The 12,043-nt window shown below is 39.0% G+C and overlaps 1 protein-coding gene across 2 annotated transcripts in view; it reads right to left on the minus strand.

Annotated features, from left to right (window-relative positions):
* The window catches only part of igf2bp3 (insulin-like growth factor 2 mRNA binding protein 3), a 149,024-nt gene that overhangs the window by 94,198 nt on the left and 42,783 nt on the right, over window positions 1-12,043 (minus strand). For both annotated transcript variants that reach the window (XM_069913886.1, XM_069913887.1), the window contains one exon: window positions 4,903-4,951. In XM_069913886.1, coding sequence (XP_069769987.1) covers window positions 4,903-4,951 — 49 coding nt within the window. The remainder of the gene's footprint in view (window positions 1-4,902; window positions 4,952-12,043) is intronic.

Consider the following 12,043-nt stretch of genomic DNA (forward strand, 5'->3'; position numbering starts at 1 on the left):
GAGCCTCAGCCCCATTGGTACAGGGAATTGGGAGTGTGTTTGAAAGTCTGTCTGTGAAATGCATACAAGTGCGGGAGAGCGTGGTAGGGTAAGCAGTCATCTGTATCAGATTCTTGTGCCCGATATGCCTGCTTGCATTATTATAGTTTTTATCTCTTACCACGTCGAAGAAAGGCAGCCACTGGTATCAAAATCCAACCTGGTCCGATATGAATGTATCTAGTTATTTAGTAGTAATCATTAATTATTATTTGACGTCTTCCTCTGTGTCTCCCGTGTGTTCAAATGTTACCTTTGATGGTAACACTTATGTCCAGTCTCTTATCTGTGAACCCACCAAACCTGATATTCCCCCCCCCCCCCCCAACACAACATCCAAAAGCCAAATTATAGAATCAGAGTTTTACATCATGAAAACAGGCATTCCATGCCATCCATGTTATCTACCCATTGAGCATGATTAGGTGGAGTAACATCCTTCCATCTCAGGTGGTGTTGTTCAGATGGAGGAAGGATACCCCGCCTAATACATGCTCAACATCTATGTGACTTTATGTCATGTTTAAATTTAGAGATGAGATGTTCAATTTCTGATTTGAATTCAAATTTTCAAACACTGTGGGGACCCTTTTGAATTACTTTTATCATTTTTGATTTATTATGAAAGTAATACTGACGACCAATGAGGTCATTTATTACAGATAAGAATTTTGTCTTTTTTGGCCAAACAGCTTCTTTCCTGGTAGTGGGTTTAGATTTTCCTTTATAATAATCTGTTTGATTAAAATGTGGGGTTCCTTAGATGAAATGATATCATTTAAGTGTCAGGGATAAAACACAAAATTCTGCAGACACCATGGTTAAGTAAAAACACAAATGCTGGAGTATATTTACTGTACATTTCGCCATACAAGTTGAGTTATGAAACCCAAAAAAAGGGGTCGACTTGAATGCTGGATATAGTTTACGACCTTAAATTTAGTTCAAAATCCAATCTGTGCTGATCCGATGTATTAGTCGACCCTTGAAAAACCTGACTGCAACAAATTTTCACTGAGATTTTTATTGAAAACAACACATTTAGAACCTTTCAAAAAAATCACTCTCACCATCATTGTCTGAAGCAAAGATGGCAGGATGTGCATCCATACTCTGTTTAAACAATCATCATATGGGTCCCAGTCTGTATCTGATTTCAGGTTCATCTTCATTGTTCCACAATAAACCATCTTCTGTGCCATCAATTGCACAAGAGATACCACTTTTTAAAAAAATATAAATGATCTTATCACAGTCTTTACTTTAACTTTGCCCCATGCCTTAAGCACCAAGTTACACAGCAAATCCATTGATGCAGCACACATTGCCCCACCTTTTGTAAAAGACTTTTCTGCATTCAACATCTATGTATTCCATTCCTCGCACACATGGTCTTTGAATGCCTTGTTCAAGCAGACATCAAGAGGTTGCAACATAGAAGTCAAACCACCCAGGATAACCAACAAGTAATGTGTCATGTTAATCCATAAATCTTCGTCCGTGAAGCCAAGCCAAAGAAGAAGACAAAACATATCACAGACCAGTAAACTTTGTTCTTTACGTAAACTGCCTGGCCGCCTGTTTCACACATTGTCTATTCATAGTTTTATACCATTATCATGAAAATGTTCAAAAATACCTGCAGGGAATTTATTTTCAGTTTAATTTTGTGTTTGAAGATTCCCAAGGGTCTTAACTTTGTCCTGTTGGCCATGCATGATAACACCATGATAAACCTGGTCCTTTCATGGCCTGTGGTTTGTACAGTTTTAACACCTATTGCCTATCATGTCAAAATTCATGGGGGACTTCATTTGTTTCTGATATTTGCTAATGCACACTGGTGTTTCTGCCAGTTACGTATAATAAACTGGTGAAAACTTACAACTTTATGATCAAGATCTTTTGATAGTATCTGTGCAATTTGTTTTTTTTGCGTAATACCCGATTTTTCCTGTTCTTGAAATGATTGCACCAGCCTACTGTAGTCTCAAAATCACTGAGGTCTGGGTGTATCTTGGCCCACTGCAGTGCAAATGTTCTTATTCTATGTAGCCAGTCTGCAAGATTTTCCAACTCTTGCCAATGAGTGATTCCTTTTCTCAAAGAACATTGCCTTTTTGTTATGTTTCTTAAGTCTCTTCTTTCTTACTTCCTCCAATCTCTTACCAACTTCTCATGCACATCAAATTTTCTTGAGGCAACACAGTTGGTTTTCTTAGCCATTTTTATCACTTTCAACTTAAAGCTCGCTTCATATTTTTATCACGTGCTGCTGCATTGTGTTGAAGGACCCTCCATGATAGCAATTACCTCCAGTCAATGCCCAGTAGATCAATTCACACAATCTATGGGGTCAACATACATGCCTTTCTGCGGTCCATCTCAAGCATCCAGAGCTTTGGGGGGGTCAACTTATATAATTGGTCAACAGGCACCTCAGGCATCCAGAAAACGGGGTGTCGACTTGATGCCAGATATACCAATAAAACCCTTAAAATGAGGTTGGGGGGGGGGGGGGGGTCAACTTGTATGCAAAAATATATGGTGCATTTAAGTGTACTGTATCTTTTTGACTTTTAACATTTTAACTTTTGTACTCTATTTTTGGATGTGAAATTTGAATGTTAATAAAAATATCAAAAAAAGGTTATCTACCCATCTAATCCCTTGTGCACGTGTATGGCCAATGCTTTTGTATCCCTTTAAACTTCTATAGCCATATGCCTGTTTATACATTGCTATTGTACCTGCCTCTGCAGCCTCCACTGGCAGCTCATTCCACATAGTGCCACTATGTGAAATAAAATCAAGCAAATCACGTTTTTTGCAATACACCATTGTCTACCGATTTTTCTCCAGATTGGAAGACTTTAGTTTTGAAGGATGCAGTGAGTCAAAGAATGGATTACTTTTGGCTTTGTCCATCAAACAGGCTTAGTCAGTCAATAGCCAGTGGTATGATTGGAGAGTTAAGATATGCAAATATTCAGATCAGCACAGATACAACACAGACAAGAAAAGGCATGGACAAAAGGTGTGCACATCAAAAAAGAAAATGGAAGAACAAGGTGAAAGAGAAAGTGAGAGTCATAAAAGATGTATAGAAGAATGATTACTGGTAGCAACATTTCATTTCTGGTTACAAATACCACATAGCTTTAAACATATACAAAGAAAAAGCACCTGACATTTCAAGCATTGATGGGTTCCTGACCCATGCATATGGCTGGCTTAAATCCAAATGACACAATAGTCTAAAACCTGCCAGAAGCCAGCAGCAGCTGCAAACCTGGCCACACAAGGCCAAGTTCAATATTATATTCCCCATTTTCAAAAAGGTTCCACCACAGCCAAGAATCTATTCCCTGGCCACACAAAATCACCTCTGGATTCACTTTTCACTATTTCAAACTTCATTTCACTTCATCCTTTCCGTAACTTGGTAGAAGTGTTCCCATGGATCCCCAGAGACAATGAAATCCATCTAAATTTGTCTCCTGACAAGGGCACCATTACCACTGACGAGGATTTTCCTTCAGTGACTCCCACAAAGCTTGCAAATTATTGTTGCCCGTGCCTTCTGAATCCAGAACACCCTACAACCCCATTTTTCTTCTGTAGCCCCTTTCACACTTGCAAGTGGTCCCAGGAATTAACCGCCAATCATCCTTTAAAGAGTCTAATGTGAAAGCAAAATCAGCTCAATTTTGTCATCTCATGTTGGGGATTGACGGCTTCGACCCCTAGTACAATCCCCGGTGTCTGCAGATGCCAGCATTGCAATCATGCAAGTGTGAAATGGGCAATTGCATTGAGGGATTGAAATGGCCCAAGTTTTTGCATGAGTGCAGGAATGTGAAGGAAGAAAAGATTTAAATGAATGTATTAACTTTGCTGTGGGAAAGTCACAGCGGGAGAGAGAAAGGAAATAAATAGTAATAACGGGCAATTTTTTAAAAACAGCACAAGAATGATGGGAGCACTATAGCGTACAATTTATAATGACCATGAAAAAAGCAATGGTGGACCTGACATCCCAGAATGCCATGCAGCAGAGAAACCCCCCCCCAGGAATGCTCTGTGCATGCAGCTCTGCATACAGCCCTTTCTCTGGTGCACAGAATTCTGGGAGGGAAGGTTTGCCATCGCTTTCTCCCGCTCGGTATTTATAATTTGTATGTGATATTTCTACCAACTGTATAAATTGTACGCTTATAGCACTACAAACTTTCCCACACTGTATAAAATATGCACTAAGCTGCTACTACATTTCCCATCCTGTTTAAAAAAAATTGTCCACTATTGCTATTTATTGCTAGCACTTTCCTATGGTCCTTTAAAGGTTTATATAGGTCGGCACAACAACAGGGACTGAAAGGTTCATACTGTGCTGTACATAAAGCTTAATTGTTATAATTAGACCTGATTAATTTTGTTCAAATACAAGATATAATAAATTGATCAGGATTTAGGGCAGGTCCACCATCGCTTGATACATCATGACATCACCGGTAGAAGGTAGACCAGTCCTAACCCCAGGGATGGCTCCTTCCAAGTGTTCAGTGTCCCAGTTAGGAGTGGTCAAGTGTGAAAAGTTCTATCCTAGGACAATGAATGGCCAATTTAATGGGATGCAAGGGTGAAAGGGGCTCATGCTCCACAATTCTAGCCCACCAAATTAGTATAGGAGCTACCATCTCATGAATCTTCAAGGGAAAAACATTTTTTAACCTACATTTAAATCCTCACCATAACCCATTTATAGAAATTCAAGTGTCTGACACTGACAAATAGGCAAGAAGCAGCTGAAAAGCCAACTCTAATTCCATTAACCAAATGCTCTGGTAATGATACACTTACCTCCCACTGCAAGTGAGGGGGAATATTCCTAATCTGCAGCTTCCGACTTCTGTGGAAAGAAAGGAAAGGTACATTTATAAATTCATCATTGAAGCTCAGATTTTTCCCTCAGTTAGCAACAGTTTCCAAATACTAATGTCATGATACTTAAAATGAAAGTTTCTATTCCTGGAGCCACCTACATCATCTTTTAAATCACCGTCCCAAAAAGCTCATTCTGTGGATACCTTAATGTATTCTATAACCATACAAACTCCTGAAATCCATAAAAGGATTGCAAGTTTACAATGCACCTGCAGTCTTACTCACAGCGTTCATATGCACAGGCAAAGACGGACACCAAAGACAAAAAAAAATTGACAAGCAAAAGACAACTCAGAATTTGTGTACATAGTAAAACAAACTGAATGCAAGTTCACACACACGACAGCTGAAAAACTCAAAAAAAGTTCCTCCAAATGAACTAAAGAGTCACTATTACAACAGCCCAAGAATTCTAAACGCTGACATGATTTCACATATTTACCCCAGAACAAGAACTCCAAAACAATCTCAAATGAAACAATCTTAAATAGCATTAAAAGGGAAGGCGGGATGTAAATTATTGAACAATTACATCTTTTCCCAGAAAAAAAAATTGACAGAAGTACCAGTATTTGCTCACTTTAAATTCCTTTGCACATTATAAAAAGGGAAACCATCTTTTCATACAATTTTCTAAACCAAATCATATCAAAAACTTCACTTCTGCAATTAAATTCCCACCACCTCAAAAAGGAGGCAAATTAAATGGTTTTAAATTAAATGCCACCAGTCAGCTTTACATGCCACAAGGAGATGCTACCAAAAAAGTTAACTAGTTTGAACGCAAAAGGAATACATCCAATACTGCTAGAAGAAAAGGATTCTTACCTAATATTATTTGCAGAAATTTGTATTTATAAACTATCCTCCATTTCATGATTCATCTGCACCTGATGGACTCAATGTGCACATTTTGATGACGCCAGTTGGGAGTAGGAACCTCCACAATGACAGCATGTGAATGCATAAAGCAACACAAAATACATTTTAGCTATCATTCATTCAGTAAATTTACCATCTCTAAATACCATGTTCAAGGATGTCCAACATTTGAGAATTGATGACGGACAATGCTTTATGTCAAGGAGTTTTTACTGAAACCAATTATTTTCAGTAGATTAAAAGTCTGCCTTGACTAACTTCAGGAAGTGCTAGGAGAAAGGTGGTACAGTATGGGAGGGTGATAAATAATAGCATTCAGTTGAGGTAGAGCAAATAGAATTCTAATTCAGCATTCAAATAATTTGCAATACCTCATCTAAAAATATTCAACTTTGAAATCTATTGTGATCTATAACCATAAAGCATTACAGTACAGAAACGGGACCATCTAGACTGTGTTGCACAATTTTTTTTGCCTACCCCCATTGACCTGCACACATTGCATAGCCCTTCATACCTTTCCCATCAACGTACCTGTCCAAATATTTCTTAAATGTTAAAACTAAGTCCACATTCACCACTTCAGCTGGCAGCTCATTCCATACTCCCACCACTCTGAATGAAGAAATTTGCCCTAATGTTCCCCATTAACCCATGTCCTCTGGTTTGTATCTCACTTACCCTCAGTGGAAAAAGCCTACTACATTTATTCTGTCTATCTCCTTATAATTTTAAATACCTCTATCAAATCTCCCTCCATTCGTCTACACTCCAGGAAATAAAGTCTTAACCAGTTTAACCTTTTCCTGTAACTCAATTCCTGAAGTCCAGGCAACAAACATCCAAGTAAATCTTTGCATTATTTCTCTCCAAATTTATATCCTTCCTGTAATTAGATGACCAAAACTGCACAAAATACAGTACTTCAAATATGGCCTCACCAATGTCTTGTACAATTTAACCTTCACATCCCAACTCTTATTCTCAATACTTTGATTTATGTAGGGCATTATCCCAAAAGCTCTCTTTACAACCCTATCCACCCACGATACCACTTTCAGGGAATTGTATGTATTCCCAGATCCCTATGTTGTACCGCAGTTTTCAGTGTCCTACCATTTACTGTGCAGCTAATGTGGATATATTTAAATATTTTAATGGGCATTCAGCAAATTTCAACCATTTCTAACTCCAATTGTAATAGAGCCAATTTTATCCAGAACAAATTTATTAGAATACAAAGTACTATTTTTGCCAATATTTAAACTAAATGATTTATCATTTTAAAAAGCTATTGCAACAATTACAAATGCTAATATGAACTCATTTGCACAAAACAAAGGAAATTGGCCATTCCACAATTTCTTACCAAAATTAGCCCAAGCACACCGAAAGTGCTAACTTAATTCTGTAAATATATCAATCTCTTTGAAAGCTTGATTTAAGTGATTGTTAAAAAGTTTAAATAGCTAATTGTCAAAACCAATGTGAAGCATTTGAAAAGAAACAACTTTCTCATGCCCCACCAAACTGGTATATGGTAATGTCGACTCAGTTCTCCCCCCCCCCCCACCCCACCCCGGTCCAGTGCCTCCCCAATTTCAATTGTGATACTTCACATGCCCTCCATCACTTAAACAACTTCCAGTTCCCTGAACTCAACTGCCTCATTTTCATCATGGACATGCACCTCCATCCCCTGTACCAAAGACTTCAAAAGCTCAGTTTCTTCCTTAACAATAGACCCAATCAATTCCCTTCCACCAATACCCTCCTCCAGCTCGACCTATCTCACCATTATTCAGGGACCAAAACAATCTTTCCAAGTGAAGTAACATTTGTGAATTTGCAGGAGTCATCTCCTGCAACTGTACTCCCTTTGTGGTCTCATCTACATCAGTGAGATTGGATGCAGACTGGGAGATCACTTCGGTCAACACCTTAGCTCTGACCGCCACAATAGCCAGGATCAACTAGGAACCCCCCATTTCAATTCCTTGCCCCATTCCCAAGCCAACCTGTTTGTCCATGGCCTGATGTACTGCCAGACAGAGACCACCCATAAATTGGAGGTACAACATCTCTTATTCCATCTAGACATCCTTCATCTACAAGGCATTAACATAGACTTCTCTGGTTTCCTTAGCTTCCCGCCCCCCCCCCCCCCACATTTCTCCCCTTCCCCCCATTCCTTTTTCTTTCCTCTTGCATTGTCTCTTTCCCTTTTCTCAAGCTCAACATTCACAAAGCCACCCCCACCCCAATCAATTCTCAGTTCTCCTATCCTGTCCTCTTATCAATGTCTAATTAGCACATTTTGTCTGTTGACCTGTGCTCCTCTCATCCTTTCTTCCCTTCTCCCCAGGCTTTTTTCCAATTCAGGCAACTGCCTGTTTTTTTTTGCTCATACCTTGAAGGGCCAGGCCAGAAACATTGGTTATTTCTCTACTTGCAAGACCTGCTGAGTTCATCCAGCATTCTTGTGTTTTTACTACAATCATTGCATTTAGTCATTTTATAACAATTCAAATGGTCTTAGATGGAATTCAACTCCAAAAAATTGACAGGCAGAATCTGAAGACAGATTAACTTTTCAGAACCAAGAAAATGTAGAACCACTTTCTAAATTAATTGACCAAAGTAAAAGGGCTAGGAGTATTTCTATTGTTTAAAAAAAAAATCAGCCAAAAAATTAAAAATAGTCAACTTAAATATCAGAAAACAAATCAGGAAAGTGATAAAATGCTTCCAAATAACCCAGATTTTTTTTTAAAATTCCTCAGTATCTGGTTGCACCAGATTTTTGGATTCCTTGCATCCATCATTAACTACAAAAATAGAATTTGTCCAAGGAGCACTGAATATTGAACACCATGCAAGATCAGATTTCCCCATCCAAGAAAGCCTTTCAATTTACAGTAACGTTAATTAAACCCTATGATACTGCTATCTATTTCTTGAATTCTAAGTATGCTCATTACTTATCTCATGAAATAATTCACTGGAGCAACAGATCAAAATATGTAAATAAATACTAGATTTAATACATGGAGTTAATTCAACCATTTTGAAACTAGTTAAGTTTTCAAATGGGTTGCCATAATGTTCTGAATATTTTTAAAGCCAATACATTAGTGACTTAAACCAATCTTAAATGCACTGTATTTTGTAAAAATCAGAATACATTTAAAAATAGCAATGAGAAATTGAAATATCAAAATGGACAAAAATAAAATTAGTTTGAGCAAGGAAGCAATGCAATTCCATTGTTTGAAAGGACCATAAGCTTGAGCATAACAGACAATCAAAAGTGCCCAATTTTCTGATCTTGAATACAAGAGATGGACAACCATACAATAAAAGTCCTAAAATTTGGACTAGGGGAAATCGCTCTACAACTCAGAATCCCTCAAATTAATAAAAAGAGCAAGGCTGACAGAATAGGTCTCCTACCCTTAGTTACCATAAAGGAACTAACCAAAGATAATAAAAATTTGGTATTAAAAAACTAGAAAAGACCATGGAAGTCAGCAAAAGATGTGACTGCCTCTAAGAGCCAAATGGTCTGTGAAGATACGAGAATGATTTGGGAAAGGTGGTACTGAAGAAGGGTAATAAAGAGACTCAAATCAATGGGTGTTAGTTTAATGAGCCAAGTAAAATTGTCAGAAGAAATTAATGAAAAGATTGAAACAATGGAAGGAAGAATTTGGAAGACAGACTACAGGCAGTCTACAAATAACTAATAGAGCAAACAAAAATTAGAGCATAATTTGAAGAAAAATTAGGAAATGAAAATTGAGTAATTTTGGAGAATCTTCAAGCCAACACTTATTGGCATTGTGAAGAAAGCACATCAGCACTTCTACTTCCTCAGGAGTTTGCGGAGGATTGGTGTGACATCAGAAACCTTGCCAAATTTCAACAGATGTGTGGTGGAAAGTGTGCTGACTGGCTGCATCACAGACTGGTATGGGGATACCGATACTCCCGAATGTAAAGCCCCGCAAAAGGTAGTGGACATAGCCCATGACATTATAGGCAAACTCCTTTTCAACATCAAAAACATCTTCAGAGAATGCTGCTGTTGGAGAGCAGCAGCAATCATCAAGGATCCACACCACCCAGCACATGCTCTTTTCTTGAGGTATAGGTGCCACAAGACTCACATCACTCAGTCAGAAAAATCTGCTACCCTTCCACCATCAGACTCCTCAATTACAAACTCAATCAGGGCTTTTTCTTTTGCACTTAATTGATTTTTTTTCTCCTCTGTATTGCACAGTTGTTTACATTTGTTTATTTGTTTACATGTGTACATTGTGAACAGTTTTCTCCCCCACTGCCAACAGGAAAAAGAATCACAGGGTTGTATGTGATGTCATGAATGTACTCCTACAATAAATCTGAAAACAAAAACACTGGCTTCCCCATAATCAGAATCTAAAGAAATTATAATCTGATGTTAAATGAAGAGAATGGGGAGAGGACACCTTTTCAAATAAATTGAATGAGGAAGTAAGACTGGGAACCCTGCATCTCTTAGGCACCCTGAAGATATAGCAAAAGGTAAAACATCAAACACTGAAATCCACAGAAAAACAATGACTAATGAATAACAGTTTTACAGCTCTATGCTAGTTGACCCAGAAATAAATTGATAAATGATCTTAAAAAAAACTTCCATCCTCTAAACAAGGGAGAATGAAGACATGGGATGCAATGATGCTGTTACGGGGCATTTATAACTTGCATCCCATGGATAGTCTTCAGATACTGACAGTAATGGTGCTTGATATGGGTAGTCATTGACACAAGACACTGAAACAAAAGCACAATCAGGAGATTGAAGCAGCCTGGGGAGACATGCAAGAGTGGCTCAGAGAAACAAGTTCAACAGATGTAGACTGGGGAAACATACCTGTATATCAGGTAGTAATGGAATATAATCAGAAGTTATAGAAAGCAGTCTAGCTCTGTGTCCTCCTGATGAACCCTATCCAGGGTGAGCCCACAAAAGGCAATGGGACCAGACAACATACCTGGTTGGGTACTGAAGGACTACAGATAAATTGACGGTGGTCTTCAACACCTCACTGCATCAGTCCGTTGTTCCTGTAGGGTGCAATGCAGCCACCATCATCCCGGTAACCCAAGAGGGTAACAATAACAGGCTTCAATGACTACTGCCCTGTGGCACTGACCTCCATTATGAAAAGTGTCTGGTGATGGAACGCTGGATCCATTTCAATTCACCTATAGAAGAAACTATTCCAAAGACGATGCTATAGCCTTGTTGCTTCACTCCATCCTAGCCCTCCTGGAGAACGATGCCTCATACACCAGGCTGTTGTTCATTGACTTCAGTTTAGTATTTAATATGAACATTCCCCAGAGGTTGGTGGAGAAGCTGTCCTCGTTGGGATTCAACACCCCTCTCTATAACTGAATCCTGGATTTCTTAACTGAAAGACCACAGACTTTCCGGGTCAGTAGCAGAATATCAAGCACTGGTGCATCACAGAGCAGTGTGTTCGGCCTGGTCCTGCTTGCAGTACTGACCCATGACTGCATCGCCAGATCCAGCTCCAACAGTGACATTAAGTTTGCAGAAAACAACAGTATCAGCAACAATAACAAGTCGCACTAAAGAGGTTGAAAATCTTGTGAAATGGTGTGAATCTCAATGTGGACATGACAAAGGAGAGGATTGTGGACTTCAGGAGGACCAGGAATGACCACCCTCCACTACACATCAACAACTCTGTAGTAGAAAGAGTGGAGAGCACCATGTTCCTTGGAGTTTCCTTAACTAGTGATCTGTCATGGACATTCAACATCTCACTTACCTGAAAGGTGCAACTGCACTTCCTGAGAATGAAGCAGGCAAGGCTACTGGCCACCATTATGTAAAGCTTCTATAGGAGCTCTACCAAGAGTGTCCTGGCCAACTGCATCACAGTGTGGTATAGTTGCTGCAGAGAAATGGATTAGAGGTCAATCCACAGGAACATAAGGGTGGCAGAGAGGATCACTGGTGTCTCCTTTCCCCATCCACGAGATCTACTGAGATCACTGCCTGAAGAGGGCATGCAAAATCATTAAGGACCCCCTCCACCCTGCACACATCTTTCAGCTGCTCCCATCAGGAAAGAGATATAGGATTATCAGAGCC

This window comes from Narcine bancroftii, chromosome 1 (genome assembly GCF_036971445.1).
Source record: "Narcine bancroftii isolate sNarBan1 chromosome 1, sNarBan1.hap1, whole genome shotgun sequence".
Classification (NCBI taxonomy): domain Eukaryota; kingdom Metazoa; phylum Chordata; class Chondrichthyes; order Torpediniformes; family Narcinidae; genus Narcine; species Narcine bancroftii.